This window comes from Cydia strobilella, chromosome 9 (assembly GCF_947568885.1).
Source record: "Cydia strobilella chromosome 9, ilCydStro3.1, whole genome shotgun sequence".
In the NCBI taxonomy this organism is placed as follows: domain Eukaryota; kingdom Metazoa; phylum Arthropoda; class Insecta; order Lepidoptera; family Tortricidae; genus Cydia; species Cydia strobilella.
This window is the reverse complement of record NC_086049.1, coordinates 11,654,421-11,672,648: the sequence shown is the minus strand read 5'-3', so window position 1 is coordinate 11,672,648 and position 18,228 is coordinate 11,654,421. Positions and strand designations below refer to the sequence as shown.

General features: G+C 36.9%; 1 protein-coding gene across 1 annotated transcript in view; it reads right to left on the bottom strand.

Annotated features, from left to right (window-relative positions):
- Positions 1-18,228, bottom strand: part of LOC134744299 (protein singed) — a 57,661-nt gene that overhangs the window by 12,044 nt on the left and 27,389 nt on the right. Inside the window, exons 4-6 of the mRNA XM_063678071.1 lie at positions 10,185-10,332; positions 6,881-7,066; positions 1,454-1,682 (exon numbers count right to left, since the gene is read on the bottom strand). Of these exons, the coding sequence (XP_063534141.1) occupies positions 1,454-1,682; positions 6,881-7,066; positions 10,185-10,332 (563 nt within the window). The remainder of the gene's footprint in view (positions 1-1,453; positions 1,683-6,880; positions 7,067-10,184; positions 10,333-18,228) is intronic.

Here is an 18,228-nt window from a genome sequence, read left to right as displayed (position 1 = left end):
CTGCCGGCAGACTAATGTGCGACTAAAGTAGATAGATAGATAGATAAACTGTTTATTTGTTTGCCACAATACACACAAAATATTCAAATACAAAAATGACATAGGTACACAAAACAATCCAGAAAAAAAATAGAAATTACAACAACAAATAATAGTCACACAGATTTTTACATAATAGAAAATAAGGAAAAAATACATATAAATACTGTTTCATACAAATAAAAATCCTGTCGAGTTGCGTCGCACGTCGCAGCGAAACAAAAAGGTTGTGGCTCAGTATTAAGGATGACTCACGTTAGACCGGGCCGTGGCCGTGTCCGGGCCGGAGCTTCCGGCGCTTACTTTTCTATGACATGACAGGTGATCACGTGATGCTTTCCATAGAAAACGAAGCGCCGGAAGCTCCGGACCGGACACGGCCCGGTCTAACGTGAGTCATCCTTTACGCTTCACCCATTAGGAAAAGCGCTGATTTTCTGCCAGGACCAGATCACGTCAACAAAAAACAGTGGAAAATAATGAAATAGTCGAAAGTTAGTACTTACCCAATTAATTATTAATAAATAATTAGTGACACAGTTTAAACTATAGAGACATTTAAATGCTTGCACATAGTTGTGACATAGAAGTGTCAGCGTGGTAAGTTAGCATGTAAGTAGTGTCAAATGTGATTTAGAGAAAATTTTAATTTTTAAGCAGGATTACTAAGACTAAATTCGGTAATCATCAACCAGGTAACCGTGAGGAATTCCCAAACTTTGCTTCTCTAAAAGGATTTTTTTGAAATGTAATTTGAATCTACGCTTAGTTTTCATAACACGAATAGGTGGAGGAATATTGTTCCAACACCTGGTTGCGAGATACCGAAAGCAGCCTGTAAAAGCAACGGTTTTGTGAGGATGTGCTTCTAGAAGACATCGTCTGGTAGAACGAGTACCGTGTCGTTAATGGAAAGAGGATATACGAATTTTGGTAAACAGGTATTCGGGATTTTTGTCATTCAAAACGCCAAGTAGCAGACTCGCAAGATGTAGTGTCTACGAGATGACATGTTTAATATGGACGCTTTGTTTAAGTAAGGTGTAATATGACTTCTCGGCGGGATTGAACAACAAAAACCGAAACAAGCACTTTGGACTCTTTGGATAAGACGGCGAGTTTTTCCAGCAGTAGGTGTTTCATTGCTCTAAACATTCAAGAAAATAAGATGAATGTAAGGTGAGTGTATTTATTCTTTGTTGGTAACGGAAAACGTTACGTATCACGTTAATAGGATAACAAAATATTACAGAGGGTAGGTATATTACAAGTGAGCATAAGATAACATGAAGAAAGCTGGCGATATCGCACAAATTTTGTTGGTAGTGATAATACAGCCTTGGCTCTATGGGAGCGAGGTCGGCCTAAGACGGCTTAGGCTAACACAGATTTTACTACACAAAAAGAGACTCACCTTGTTTAACAGAGACGTATTTGTCGTTCAACGCAGCCACGAACGCCGCCTGAGGCAAGCTGTCCTCCAGAGAGAACAACTCGTCGCGAGTGACAGCGGTGGAGCGCGTCTTCAAGACGGCCTTGGAGCCGATGGGGGCGAGGTAGGCACCGGAGCCATCGCGGAGCGCCAGCGCTCCCGCGTGGTACTCGGCGCTGAACAGGCAGGCGGGCGTACAGCTGTCCAGGAGCTGTTGAAAAGGAGAGGTTATAGCACATTTCAATGCAATGATGGTACTTACTAAGTGCCCAAACGTAACTCTTAAGAACGTAATAGGTACCTACTTCTTAAAAACTTACTTATATTGTGTGGAGTCACGTTGTTATTTAGTTTTAATCATGCTTGGAAAAGAGGAGAAAGTATCTGAATGAATGTCAGCCCATTAACAATAGCTTAGAACTCGTATGCTTAACTGAGAGTTTGCATTAGAAACAAACGACCTAGTTATTGCTAAGCTTTTCTTTAGCTGCAATACAGTTTATAACGACGCCATATGCTTATGCGATGAGTTAATCCCGTATTGTCAGTTGCATCTTGTAAATTAATGTAGCCCCATGGGAAGAAAACAATAAACAGCTTGTTTACATTCTATCGTTTGCTGTGTTCGTGCCACGCATCGTTTATGCCTTCGGTTATCAACAGCAATGTAATTGTTATGATTAAAAACGCCATTGTTTTCATCATTACAAGATTGTTAAGAGAGTCATTGGCAAATGGAAACCAGATAAATCATAAATGTGCTTTATGCATAGAAAACGGATGTGTTCAATGAAAATTATGCGTCACTGACATGCGTCTACTACACATAGTAAAAAAAATCTAGATCAGGCAAGATTGCTAAAAGGGCCCACTGATTACCAGTCCGCCGGACGATATCGGCCTGTCAGTTGTTCGGAACTGTCAAATTTTTGTTCTAACTGACAGGCTGATATCGTCCGGCGGACTCCATGATAATCAGTGGGCCCCTTTAGATGTACTACAGTATTATGATAATGATCATGGCCTGAAATATTTGCTTAATGGCAATGCTATTCGAACAGGTTTCTGTAGGTTAGTGGGAAGTTTTATATGTAAAATTTTATGGAATTTATAGAAGATTTTATATAGGTAAACAGAAGACAATAAGACCAAAATGTAACAAGAGTAATATTTTTAAACCAGGCATAGGTATTGTTTCTTGAATTCAGGTAAACAGGGCATTACTACTACGTGTAAGTCGGTTTAATAGTTTATATATATTGAAAGAATTAGTATACTCGTACTGTAGTAACCCACTATTCGGGGGAATGGCGTTGACAGTGTGTGGTTATTCCGTGGGAGGCATATTTTTCAACTTTACAAATGAGTACATATCCAGAAATAGAATAGAAGGAATATTAGTTAACCACTTATCACAAATTTGCATTATTTTGTTGGCGCAGCGTCGCCCTGACAGTTGACACAGCTGCGCTGGAGTTCCGAGGCGTATTTACACATTATTGGAGACAATTGCTATGGGTTTCGATGGAAGTGGGACTGAGAGATATCACACAATCGATGTTTGTGTATGCATTACGGTTCAATCGAGGCCGGCTTTGTGGGAAAGTGCTGGTAAATGCTAAATTTATGAGATTGTGACTATGCATATGCGAGAATAACAATATAGGTTTGATGGGTAGGTATTAGGGCTCGCGGTCGAATCCGTGTTTCGTTTACACGTTTCGAATATCCGTCTCCGAATAATACGTAAACGGTTTTCTGGCCCGTTCCGCACGTTTAATTAAGAAACGTGTAGTTAAGACCCGTGTACACGGATAAACGGGTATTCGAAGATACGTATCTTATTTATCCGTGGCTCCGGACACGTCCTTGACGATAGTAGCGAAGGAACGAACGCCAGCTACAAATGAATAGACAAAAGATTCATGACGAGTTTCTGTCATATTTAACCTTATTCCGTGGGGTCATAGAGTCGAAATTTAATAAACGGTTTAGAAAACCCTTTCTTGAGCAGGTAGTTTTTGCTTGCAATAGGTATTACGAGTATTCACGCTTCTTATCAAAGTAGTATTTTATATAGCACTTTAAATAGCTACTTTTTTTTACGTTGCGGGTTAGCAATAAAATAAAATAAAAACCTGCTAGTACCTATTTAAAAAAATAATTAGAACCATCGAGTTCAGTATGTAGGCAGGAAGTCAAACTAATGTTCGAAATTGGCATTAGGTAAGTATTTACAAAAAAATAAATTTTTAACTTGCTTCTTTATTTTTAGTTTAATTTGAGAACATCATCATCATTCGCTTGCCCTTGTCCCATTCACTTGGGGTCGGCGCAGCATGTCTTTTTCTTCCATACATCTCTGTCACCCGTCATCTCATCATTCACTTGCGTTAGTTTCATATCATCTTTCACACAGTCCATCCACCTTTTCCTCGGTTTTCCTCTCCTCGTACTTCCCTCCACATTCATTCTTAATACCTTTCTTGTCACATGACTTTCATCCCTCCGCATCACGTGCCCATACCATGCAAGGCGATTTGCCCTTACTAGTTTAGTTTGAGAACATGATATGAAATTCTATTTCTTGTCATATAATGTAGTGTAGGTACACCTTATAAAACAAAGTCCCCCGCCGCGTCCGTATGTCTGTCTGTATGTTCGCGATAACCAGACCTCACCTATGAATGAAGTTTTTCTTTGGGAATGTTTATGTGTATATTTTGTTAAAGTTTTGTTTAAATTGGTAGAAATATGACGATGTTTGCTAATGAAGTTAGAAAAAATCACGCTGGCCAGGAGCTTAATCGGAAACGCTGCCCAATCTATTTGAGATATAACGACACAATGTATGGTGGAAAAAAGTCTACAAAAAAGTGCGCGATGGCTGTCTGTCTATATTTTAAGAATAATTAACCCATTATTAACTTCTAAAAAAACCGGACAAGTGCGAGTCGGACTCGCCCACCGAAGGTTCCTTACAAAATTTAATTTTAAATTTTAGTTGTTATAGCGGCAACAGAAATACATGTGTAAAAATTTTAACTGTCCAGTTATCACGGTTCATGAGATACAGCCTAGTGAGTGGTGACAGACAGGTGGATGGAAGTCTTAGTATTATTGGGCTCCCGATGTGAATACTTGTTACAGAATGTATTTTATTATGCTTGACTCTCCAAGCGAAGGTCGCTAGTTATTAATAAACATTTTAAATCAACTTGATAAAATTGCACCTTCTCAATAAATTCTAATTGTTTTTGCTCTAGGTACCTCTTACCATAATAAAACGCTTTTTAGTGCGGCGCGGCTACAAAACAATGGAAAACATTTTCTTGTGCAGATGTTTTGACCTTATTACAACGACATAAAGCTTATAATTCGCGGTGACACTTGTGATAATAGTTTGGGAACCTACATGTTTTCGACGATGACAAACAAAAGGATATTGGAAAACAATGGATGGATGGACCATTCAAGTTTATTACCTGAACGCTAGTGAGAAAGTGACCAAAGTGAATTATGAATGATTACCAATTTAAAGATCTATCTTAATGTAATTAGCAATATTATCGCAAGTTATCCAAGGTAGTATGGGTTTTTATGGTTCTTGGGTAAAATTCTGCTTTTCATTTGAGCATGATTACTCGATAATCCCGCTTTTGTGTACCTAACTTTTTTTGCGCCGTTGGCAGGTTTGTTGTTTTCGCAAAGCAGTAATACACCTGAGATAAAAATAACCACGAAATAATTAAACTGTTATTTTTAATGAATATTGTATTCTGTCTGCACACCTATTATTAATGAAAAAATACAATACCATAATGTAATTATAAAAAAAAACTATGATCGATATCAAATTTATGTAATTAGCTTAGAAGCAATCGGTTTTATTAAATGATATAAATAGTTTAAAATAAAAATTATATACCTACTATTAAACATAGGAAGATGGCTCAGTACCTATGTTTTATCAATATGGTTAAAAACAATTTAAAAAAAAGTAATTGTGCGGTTTTATGAAACCACGATGCAAGTGAAACTTTTTTCGGATTGTAGGCATTTAACTAAAAAATTTCGGAAATTAATTCGAATTACGGTATTAAAATCGCGGTTTTAATGTTAACTTAATAAATTGGGGCGATAGAAAAAAAGTTTTACTTTAAAAATCGTACGACAAACATAATAATAGTGGAAAGTGGACCTTGTTACCATTGTACATTGGCTCAAACTGGTTTGGAGTATTCAGACCCGTTCGGAACGGTCTTAAGTACCCGTGTAAACGGAGATACGTGTCTGAGATACGTTTCTTGGGAACGTTCCTTCGAAACGTTTTCGAATCCCGGCGGTTCCGTGTAAACCGGGTTCTTAGTACCGCCGGGCTTAAGAACACGGGTATTCGTTTCGGCGTGTAACACGGATACCGGGAGCCCTAGTAGGTATGCATAGTTTCTTTGTTTGAGAATTATGCGGTTCTTATAAAGAGAAAGCAACAAAAATAGCTACCTGTGACGTTGTCATAATCTTTCTGCCTGTAATACTACCTTCACTTTCTCGTTTTATTACAATGATTTTAGAGATTTAGTGATGACTTTAGGGTCTTTGCTAGTGGACGACGTACCGACCAACTTAATTTTTTAAGCAATGGATGACTTCACTTTACTGTTAATTCTCTTAATTCTTAATTGTTACTAACCTTTATGGGCCATTGTTGTCTTAAATAAATAAAAATTGAATTGAATTGACTACATACATACTAAAAACCAGGTCATTATAGCAACGTCTAATGTTGACTTAAGAGTCCCCGGCAAGCTCAACCGAGGTTCACCTTCCCATACAAACGGAGTTTCGTTCTCATTTTAAAACTACGTGTTGGATTGTAATAAAACTTTACACATACAATGACATGAGGTATATCTAGGTCTGTAATTAGTTTAAATAGCTCTAGTATATAAAACAAACGAAATAGAGAGTTTTGTATGAAAAACTTAAATTCTCTGTATTTTTTTAACTTTGGTATCTGAAGCTACATAAACTAATTACAGACCTAGATATACCTTATCCCATTGTAAGTACAAAATTTCAAAGCAATCTAGCTAGTCGTTTTAAAATGAGAGCGTAACTACGTTTGTATGGAGAACTGAGCTTGCCGGGGACTTAAGCTGGTGCAAGGGAATTGTCATCTGTTTTGTAGACTTCCTCCTAACTTACTTACTTACTTCGCTGGCTCAGAGACCCGAAGTGGATCTTGGCCTCCGATACTAGATTTCGCCATTCGTTCATATCCTGTGCGATCCGACGCCATTCAGCCGCTTGTATGTCACATAGGTCCTTCTGAACCTCATCGATCCACCGGTACCTAGATTTCCTCCTAAGCTGCCACCAAATGAGCAGTCAAGAAATATTCCTCACCTTTCCTCCAGCGCTCAGGTATTTGTTGTTGCAGGTGTGTATGGCATACTTGCCGCCCTCGTCGGCGCGGAACTCTAGGGTAAAGAGCGTATCCTCGCCCCAGGGCACGTTGGCGTCCACGTGTATCTCGTCCAGGGTCTCAGAGAGGTGAGCGAAGCGCTTGCGTCCGATTGAGCGGAGGTTCATCTGGAAAAAAGGTTTTCGTTAGTTTTGGTCACCAGCATGCTATAGTAATTGTATAGAAAAGTGGTTTTTTTTTATACTACGTCGGTGGCAAACAAACATACGGCCCGCCTGATGTTAAGCAGTCTCCATAGCCTATGTACGCCTGCAACTCCAGAGGAGTTACATGCGCGTTGCCGACCCTAACACTCCTCTCCCTCGAGCTCTGGCAACCTTACTCACCGGCAGGAACACAACACTATTAGTAGGGTCTAGTGTTATTTGGCTGCGGTTTTCTGTAAGGTGGAGGTACCTCCCCAGTTGGGCTCTGCTCTAGATCTGGAATGACATCCGCTGTCCTGTGCCCTACCACACAAAGCGAGATGTCATTCACAGTGCCCATACCTCTCTTTTGGACGTAGTTTAAGGACATTCCCGGGTCCTTTTGGACGTAGTTTAAGGGCATACCCGGGTCCTGGATGCTTATGTTAGGGAACCAACTGTACATTACTACAGACAACGGGAAATAAGGGGTTGCCGGTGAAGTAGCTATACAGCATCCTATAGTCACGATCATAAAGTTAATATTTCCGCGTATTTTTGAGAAAAGATGCAAACGCCGTCTCTTATTGTGGAAGAGAGTAGATTTTATGACATCTATTTCAGTTGATAATAGATTTATAACTTTTCCTGTGCTTTGTACATACTAACACGAATATGTATTTAACTATTCGAAATGAAAACAGTCGTCGTATTTTGAAAGATACGCAATGACTATATAACGTTCTTAATCTCATTAAGCTAGAAGATAAAAAACTATTAATACAATTATATTCAAGTTGCGGAATTTGCTTCTAATAACAGATAATTGACGCCGATTGTTCAGCAGTTTAAATTAAATGTCAATGCGCAAAAGAAATAGTTATTACAAACCCACGCATGCGTAGTTGTCACGCACTGGCAGGTCCACACCGACCGCATGGCAGACGACTGAGACACGCACGGGTTTCTGTCAGTTAACCCGCGACATTTTATGTAGGTAAAAAAATAATAAAAATAAGACAGGTCCTTCTATCCCTGCAATTATACATTCGTACGAGCAGCGAATGCGATTTAGTAAAGTAAGATATTTTTTTAAAGAATATTTATTTATTTTAAACTTTATTGCACAGAAAGAAGTATAAAGTATAAAAGGCGGACTTAATGTCAACTATTAGGCCAAATAGAATTTTGTTTAGGTTTGTGCAGTGAGAAAATTTCATTTTGCAAATACTAGTCTCATTCTTACGCCAATATACAAACTAATAATAATAATACATACAGTAGTATTAAGCGTCATACATTATACTTAACTTGATGATGTTTCATCGTTGAATTTTGAATTTTATGTTTTCTGTTTTATAATTACTTTTACGCGTGTTTAACCATATTACTGACGGACCGTAAATAATAACAACAGTTACGTATTCTGTCGACATACCGTACGTCAAATTACGTAGTACGTGTACTTGTTGCACGTTACTACGACAGAAGATGTCTAGACAAACTTTATGGCCTAATAATTGAGTCATAAATGGTGCAAGCGATATATTTTGCCTCTTAACTGACCAAGCGCACCATGGCTATAAAACTAAAAGGTTTTCGTGATTCATTTAATTTTTATAACTAGAAGTTGCAATTTAGACCATAAAACAAGTCAAGATTAAAAATAGTCAAGATTAAAAATAGTATGTACTACATACATTATATATAAAATTGGGTATTTATACTGGAGTAGCTACACATAATTAAGCTATGACAATCCAACATCTTTTGTTGTCTATTTCTTGCAAAGCTAAAGGGAGGTAGCACACGGCGACTTTTTGCAGCGATTCAGTAGCGCGATATTAGCGATGCAGAATCGTGTTTACCTTTGCGGGGGTATACTACATATCAGAATCAGAAAAGTATTTATTGCCACGAAAAAAATACCTTAAGAACTAAGTACAAATATAAATCTTAAATACTAAAATAGGTAAAATTTAATTAGAATTTTTATACATTTAACATGAATGATTGGGCAATGGGCTCCAATCTCAGCATATGCGAAGCACTCCAAGCAGAGGGCCTAGCGCTGGTTTTCAGATTGGACCCTTGCGATCGGTCGGTCGCAGGTTAACAAATTACCGTGCTTGGCTAGGCTTAACAATTCGTAATACTAATAAAAAAGAGTAGAATATCATAATTGCAATAAATTAGAAGTAAAACAAAATAAATCACCAACATAAATCAATAAATCAATCAATATAAAAAAAACAAAATAAAAACTTGTGTGCTCATGGATGTGCGTGTGTGTGTGTGTGTGTGTATGTGTATATGTGTGTGTGTGTGTGTGTGTGTGTGTGTGTGTGTGTGTGTGTGTGTGTGTGTGTGTGTGTGTGTGTGTGTGTGTGTGTGTGTGTGTCTGTGTCGGAGTGGTATATAATATTTGACCATCGACAGCGTCTAGAGTAGACTGTATCGATACTGTATCGCGGCTGCATCGCTACTGAATCGCTGCAAAAAGTCGCCATGTGCTACCTCCCTAAAGATTTATAAATGAATACTGGACGGTAGGTGTAAACCCGCCCCAACGTGCCGACATCTGAATCTGATATGGCATGCGGCGTGCACACGCGAGAGTGTGCATGTGATGATTAGATAGATGTAGACCGGATATGCCTATATGATAGGATGACGTTTAGATACTTTAGATGTTCAAGAACGTGATAGTGATAATACAAGTCACTACGTTTCTTAACTTTACTTCGAAATTCTTAATGAAGTTGAGCTACTTAATATTGCAGGACTTGGCTCTGCGCCTGGAAATTATATGCTGTTGGTTTATTTAGGTCTTGTAGTATTCAAGTTACTAAAATTCAGACTAAATTTTACAGTGCTCGCAGCGATTTTGTCTTATAATTGTAATAGGAGTAGGTCAACGTGAACCCTCAATGGACTCTGGGACACTTTGACATACATATGCATGTGCGCTCTTAAATATTTTTTTGCGGCTAATAGTGTTACGCTATGGCAGATAGTCTAAGCGTTGTCTAGCCTTGATTAGCCAAAAACTCGCCGCCGCAGCCGGAATCTTCTCTCATATGAAAGTCAGGGTAAATACCTGGGGCCGTGCCGCGAGGTGTACATGCCACAGCTCGGAGTCGCCGGGCACCTTGGCGCTGCAGGCGAGCTTGTCGGAGCCCGAGCCGAGGAAGTAGCCTCGCTCGACGTTGCGGAGCGCCCAGCGCCCACTGTTGTCTTCAGACACGCTGGAACAATAAGGCTAATGCTAGAAGGCGAGGGTCGAATGTATGGTAGCGATATTTATATTTATAAAAAAATCGAAATTAGACCGCTTTCTAACACTTCAGTTTTCTATAGAAAGCGTCACGTGATCACCGATCACCCGAAAGGCCGAAACAAACGAAGTGTCGAAGGTCTCGGCCCGGACCTAGACCGTTCTAACGTGAGTCATCCTTTATCCGCAATGATCCGAATTTTACATAGGGGATCGAGACACCAAAGTATTATTATTTTTACATATGACAACATTAGTCTTAATCTCAACTAATCGATATGTTTGAAGTGCTGGCTGCTGCTTAGTAAATATATTATGTAATGTTGTAACCACCAATCTTTGTCATGTTGGACAATGCAAATTAAAGGCTCAATTGTAAATGCAAAACCTTCTTATACAGAATTTCAGCAGTCAACAACTATCTAATCTAACCTGAGGTTTACAATAGGTATTTATAATTGAATAACATTCAATATCCCAGCACAGGAATCTTCATATGACCACTGAGTCTAGTGACCGCCTTCATTGACCAGTTTAGACGACCTGTTAACAAGCGAGATCTAAAAAAAGTCCTACTTTACTTAAATAACGTAATAACTACAAACTGCAAGAAACAACCTTAAGTTCATCATAACGTACACATAGGAACTCGCTTGTATTGTAAACTAAATGAGAGAACGTACACAATTTAAAGTGCACACGCCTGTATATGTTGTATTGTACGTATGAAACATTCAGCAGACGCGACGACAATTCAATCAGGCCATTGTCTTCGCCGCTTCACACTTACAGACATAAAGCGATTATTCCGGAATGGTTGCGAAACGTGACTTGCCCTTCAAATTTTATTATTTATATATGAATCATTTTATTGTGCTGTCATTTCTGATTTATACCTATAAAAATCCTTAGATTAGCGTCAACATTTTAAAGTTATCCATCCATATTTCTATTTTCTATCCATATTGTATATGTACACAATGTATGTAATACTTTACTAATACCATAAATAAAAAATACATACCTAGACGTTCTGAAATTAAAAAAGTACTGAATGTAATGATCATTTAAAATTGTATAAACCTTTTTCCGTGCGGGGCTAGGCTCTGTCTGACTAAACTTGAATTATATTGTATTGTTGTTTGGCTAAATTGACATTTAGTAGCATTTTCCCATTACATTCCATATGTTTAAAATAACTGTGAAGGGTCTCACAGTTATGTTAACTTTTAAATTGGTACTTATCAATTTAAAAGTTTCAGAATGTTTGAAATGTTAAGTTGCGCTACGCGTCAGACGCACAGATTTCTGAACAAAAACTTTAGGCAGAAGTCCGAAGAAGTCTGCAAATAGTGACAACCAAACCTACCACAACAATCCAGACCGACATTAAAATCCTTTTGTAGTTTCAAGCTTGTAGCGAAAGAAGCTGTGCTAGAGAGAAAATAAAACCCAATCTGCCGTGAAACGAGCAGTTCAACAAGAAATACAATGGAAAAGGGACGACTGTCCGACGGGGAGCGTACGCATTGTTGGCTGCCGTCAAAGGATGTCGGAAGTTGTGGAAGGCGATTTTCGGACAATTTGGACAATGACAGTTTAGGACAACGGATGACAACGGTACCCATATTATTTCCCTGTTTACGAATATCCAATATCATACGTGATACGAATAATGTTACATGTGTCTAGAATCTAATTTACCATAAATTAATGTTTATTTATAGATAGCAATTTGATTTCAATGCGCAATCATGTACAGTAACTTTCCCCAAGCTACGGAACATTGACATGCAGTTGCAAGTGTTAGGTGGCAGAGGACAGAGACTTCGCAAGCGCCAAGAAATTGCAGGCTCTTGCGAGTTATGCGTCTGTGAATGAAAAACATTACGTTCAACAAAATATAACGGAAAACCAATACTACCTGATAGTCAATGAACTGATATTACCCGACACATTACCGGGAGATTTAAGTGCAAACGGTTGCTATACAAATTTTGAAATGTTGTGCCACATATTTTGCCTGTAACTGTACCTATTACCTACCTACTTCACATACTCGTTATCGTTCCAGTTCCGTACATTCGGTAGTATTGTTGTATTAGTGTTTTAGAAATTGCCATAAAAAATAAGCACATCCATATTTGTTTTGTGTTACGGGAACGCGCGCCGCCAACAATCTGTGTTAACGAAGCTGCATTCTCGCTAACAAGACGACTTATTAGCTTGGCTTGTAAATTCATTAATAAGTGTGATTACGCGATTGTTATCGGCTCTATGAAGTCGAAAACCGAATCGTTACTTAAATATGTAGGTACGTTCGTTAATTATGACATCACTTTGTACCTCAATATTAAATAAATTTTAATTTTTAATGTTTTAAGGATTTTTAGTGTTGATGCCTCTGTCATAAAAGACAACAATAGGTATTGAAAGCCTTAGGCTGGCACCTAAGAGCTCATAAATCTATTCCGTTGTTGGACATAACCGGCAAGTATCTAACTACACAACATGATCCTACTACAATAATATTAGAAATTAACTTAATTACAACAAAACAATCAGCTCCTGACGAAGAATTTATTTGAGACTAGCTTTAGTTTTACGAATGGATATTAATTTATTACCTATAAAAATCCTTATTTGAGCCTTTTTGGAGCAAGAGTTAGAAGGATTCGAAACGAATCTACCATTAATTATATGCAAAATTTTGCAAACTTTTATTTTTTTCGCTGAAATAAACTGCTTTAAGTTCGTCCAATTACGAATATGAAAAAGGTAGGGTTTTTCGAAAAGGTACCACAAAAATAATCTTCCTACCTAGGGTATTGGGTAGGTAATAAGTCATTAACAATTTAGTAAGCTATAGTTTTCACCAAAATGTCAGCTGGAAAAGTTGCACGGCTCGCGGTTCGCACTTCTAACATTTTGTTGACATTATTAGGGAACATGAAAATGTCACGAATTGCAACGATAGCAGCGGCAAGTGCCTCTTGAACGTTTTAAATCGAACAACCAGTAAAGGTATATAAATGATATATACCGTACCTATGTTATACTCGTATAGAACCTAAAAGCTAATGTTACTTTTCAATAGGGTATTTGACTACTAGTCAAATCAGTTTCTTTTTTCGAACTGTCAAAACGATTTTGCTACTATGGAATTTATATGAAACACTAGCATGTGACGTCTCAATCAAATTACCTACTCTTTATAGTTTTATACGGATTTTAAAATAGAAATTGTGTCTAAAAATAACTGCTGTCTACGTTTCTCTATTAATCTTCTGGTGCTTTGTTTCATGCATGGTGTAAAATAATTTATTTTAAAATTTAAAATAAATTTAAATACAGTCAAATACCCTAAGTTTGCAATTCCTGGCCTATGGTATATTGTATATAATAGTTGTTTACAAATACAATACAATATGCCACCGCCAACAAACCCCTGCCTATTGTATTATCACCACTAACTTCCACATTTCGAGCGTGATGAGGAATAAAACAAATTACTTGAACTAACATAATCTTGGCACGCTTCCCTACAAACTGCAACCCTTCTCTACTCTCTATGCTTGCCGTTGCATAATCTATCTTAAATTTTATAATATAAAGCTCAAAGTAATTTGTTAAGTTAAAGTGAAACTTGCTTTAGTACTTGTATCTTATGTGACTTATGTCACTGAAATAGGGTTTATATTGTAAGTATGATAAAAACCCTATGACACCCTAGTGTGGTTAGATTGTCTGCTCAAGATCGATCGGGTTGAACGTAGGGCTCCCGGTATCCGTGTTACACGCCGAAACGAATACCCGTGTTCTTAAGCCCGGCGGTACTAAGAACCCGGTTTACACGGAACCGCCGGGATTCGAAAACGTTTCGAAGGAACGTTCCCAAGAAACGTATCTCAGACACGTATCTCCGTTTACACGGGTACTTAAGACCGTTCCGAACGGGTCCGATTACTCCGCACCAGTTTGAGCCAATGTACAATGGTAACAAGGTCCACTTTCGACTATTATTATGTTGACTTCAGATGAATTCGTTTGTCGTACGATTTTTTAAGTAAAACTTTTATTCTATCGCCCCAATTTATTAAGTTAACATTAAAACCGCGATTTTAATACCGTAATTCGAATTAATTTCCGAAATTTTTTAGTTAAATGCCTACAATCCGAAAAAAGTTTCACTTGCATCGTGGTTTCATAAAACCGCACAATTACTTTTTTTTAAATTGTTTTTAACCGTATTGATAAAACATAGGTACTGAGCCATCTTCCTATGTTTAATAGTAGGTATATATAATTTTTATTTTAAACTATTTATATCATTTAATAAAACCGATTGCTTCTAAGCTAATTACATAAATTTGATATCGATCATAGTTTTTTTTATAATTACATAATGGTATAGTATTTTTTCGTTAATAATAGGTGTGCAGACAGAATACAATATTAATTAAAAATAACAGTTTAATTATTTCGTGGTTATTTTTATCTCGGGTGTATTACTGCTTTGCGAAAACAACAAACCTGCCAACGGCGCAAAAAAGTGCGGTACACAAAAGCGGGATTATCGAGTAAACATGCTCAAATGAATAGCAGAATTTTACCCAAGAACCATAAAAACCCATACTACCTTGGATAACTTGCGATAATATTGCTAATTACATTAAGATAGATCTTTAAATTGGTAATCATTCATAATTCACTTTGGTCACTTTCTCACTAGCGTTCAGGTAATAAACTTAAATGGTCCATCCATCCATTGTTTTCCAATATCCTTTTGTTTGTCATCGTCGAAAACATGTAGGTTCCCAAACTATTATCACAAGTGTCACCGTGAATTATAAGCTTTATGTCGTTGTAATAAGGTCAAAACATCTGCACAAGAAATTGTTTTCCATTGTTTTGTAGCCGCGCCGCACTAAAAAGTGTTTTACTATGGTAAGAGGTACCTAGAGCAAAAACAATAAGAATTTATTGAGAAGGTGCAATTTTATCAAGTTGATTTAAAGTGTATATTAATAACTAGCGACCCGCTCCGGCTTTGCAAGGAGAGTCAAGCATAATAAAATACATTCTGTAACAAGTATTTACATCGGTAGCCCAATAATACTAAGACTTCCATCCACCTGTCTGTCACCACTCACTAGGCTGGCTCATGAACCGTGATAGCTAGACAGTTGAAATTTTTACAGATGTATTTCTGTTGCCGCCATAACATCTAAAATTTAAAATTAAATTTTGTACGGAACCTTCGGTGGGCGAGTCCGACTCGCACTTGTCCGGTTTTTTTTAGAAGTTAATAATGGGTTAATTATTCTTAAAATATAGACAGACAGCCATCGCGCACTTTTTTGTAGACTTTTTGCCACCATACATTGTGTCGTTATATCTCAAATAGATTGGGCAGCGTTTTCGATTAAGCTCCTGGCCAGCGTGATTTTTTCTAACTTCATTAGCAAACATCGTCATATTTCTACCAATTTAAACAAAACCTTAACAAAATATACACATAAACATTCCCAAAGAAAAACTTCATTCATAGGTGAGGTCTGGTTATCGCGAACATACAGACAGACATACAGACGCGGCGGGGGACTTTGTTTTATAAGGTATACCTACACTACATTATATGACAAGAAATACAATTTCATATCATGTTCTCAAATTGACCTAAAAATAAAGAAGCAAGTTAAAAATGTATTTTTTTATAAATACCTAATGCCAATTTCGAACATTAGTTTGACTTCCTGCCTACATACTGAACTCGAAGGTTCTATTTTTTTTTAAATAGGTACTAGCAGGTTTTTATTTTATTTTATTGCTAACCCGCAACGTAAAAAAAGTAGCTATTTAAAGTGCTATATAAAATACTACTTTGATAAGAAGCGTGAATACTCGTAATACCTATTGCAAGCAAAAACTACCTGCTCAAGAAAGGGTTTTCTAAACTGTTTATTGAATTTCGACTCTATGACCCACGGAATAAGATTAAATATGACAGAAACTCGTCATGAATCTTTTGTCTAATAATTTGTAGCTGGCGTTCGTTCCTTCGCTACTATCGTCAAGGACGTGTCCGGAGCCACGGATAAATAAGATACGTATCTTCGAATACCCGTTTATCCGTGTACACGGGTCTTAACTACACGTTTCTTAATTAAACGTGCGGAACGGGTCAGAAAACCGTTTACGTATTATTCGGAAACGGGTATTCGAAACGTGTAAACGAAACACGGATTCGAACGCGAGCCCTAGTTGAACGTTGTTTTAAGGGCTTTAACATCGTAATGAAGAGGTAAAGTCAACTGAGCAAGATTTTTTTATGGTGATAGAAAAATAAGTGTTTATATTTATTTTTACCCCTTTTTCGTGTAGACGTATCTTCGTATTTTGCCAAACCGTAAACGATCATTTTATCAATTTTTAAAAAAGTATTTCAAGTATGGAAAATACATGCATATTTCACTGACATTTTAGAATGGAAAAATTATTTATACTCGTGTATATTTTATTTACGGGTTTAGTCATTATACTTGACATAATAGCAAGTCTAGGCAATATCATACCAGTATTCCCTTAAATACCTAAATTACATTAGTGACACATTTCCCCAAGCTACTCTCACTAAGTTATTTCGAACTTTGGCTGAGTCACTCACTTTGTTTACTTATATCGGCGAATCCTGACTCATCGTCTGCTTTCAATAACAAGTAGGTATACACTGTCTTTGAGATAAAAAAAGGAAAGTAATTAACGCTACTGGATTTCGTGCAAGTCGCGGAACGTCTAAATAATTGTGATTTCTTCTGAATAAGTGGGTTGCATGTTGTATTTCAAAGGATTTCTATATATAGATACCCTTGTTTGATTTTTGTTGAATAAAGTGTGTTTAGAATATATTTTAATATAATAGTTAGGTACTTCTTGCCGCTAAAAAACATTAACTTAAAAGAAATGGAAATGTAGTTAATAACTCGAACAATCATGTATATATTATCTAAAGCTGATATTACCTACTCACGCAACTGAGATATTATTAATGCAAATATTACTTACCTATATTATAAATATAAGAAAATACTCATATTCTTTTGTCAGTCAGGCAATACTTAATAGAAATGTTGAATAACTAGGCAGTAGGCACACAAAAAACCAATGCAACGTATGGTAATAGCTTCATCGTCTTATTACGAAATTAATTACACTGAAACGCCTATAATCGAAAGGTATAATAATGTCATCGTTAATAATACCCTTTAAAGCATTCTAGCAGTAATTATAATCGTAAAAGCTTCAGTAACTACAGGTGCGTTAAGTCCAATAGATAAATTATTAGTTTCGTAGCTAAAAAGGCATGAGGTCGTGAGCGTGCGTCACCGGTAATATATGAAGAGAAGGGGCAGTTTTTAAAAATTCATCAAAAAATTATGGTGGTAAATTATACAAATTGATGTATAAGAATAGTTTCAGCAAATGTTGTAGATTGTTTAAGTATCAAAATTACGTTGAAATTAAGTCGATTTTCAGAGAAATTGTCACTTGTTTTGAAGTAATTTCTGGAGAAAATTGAATTCGTTTAACTTTCATTTCCCCGAACTCTAAGTCATATAACAAAAAATGTAATCTGATAAAGGTCAAGTACACAATATGTGTAATATAGTTGGTCAAGCAAATCTTGTCAGTAAATAAGAATAAAAAAACTATACTCATCCTTTTCTTTTGGGTGCTAGTACTAGTCTAAGACAAAGATAGTATTATTATCTCTGTCTATGTTTGAAATGAGACAGTCCCTTGACAGACTGTACAAATTTACCATTTTTAGCAGTCCAAACTTTACGATTACAAATAAGAGCGACAA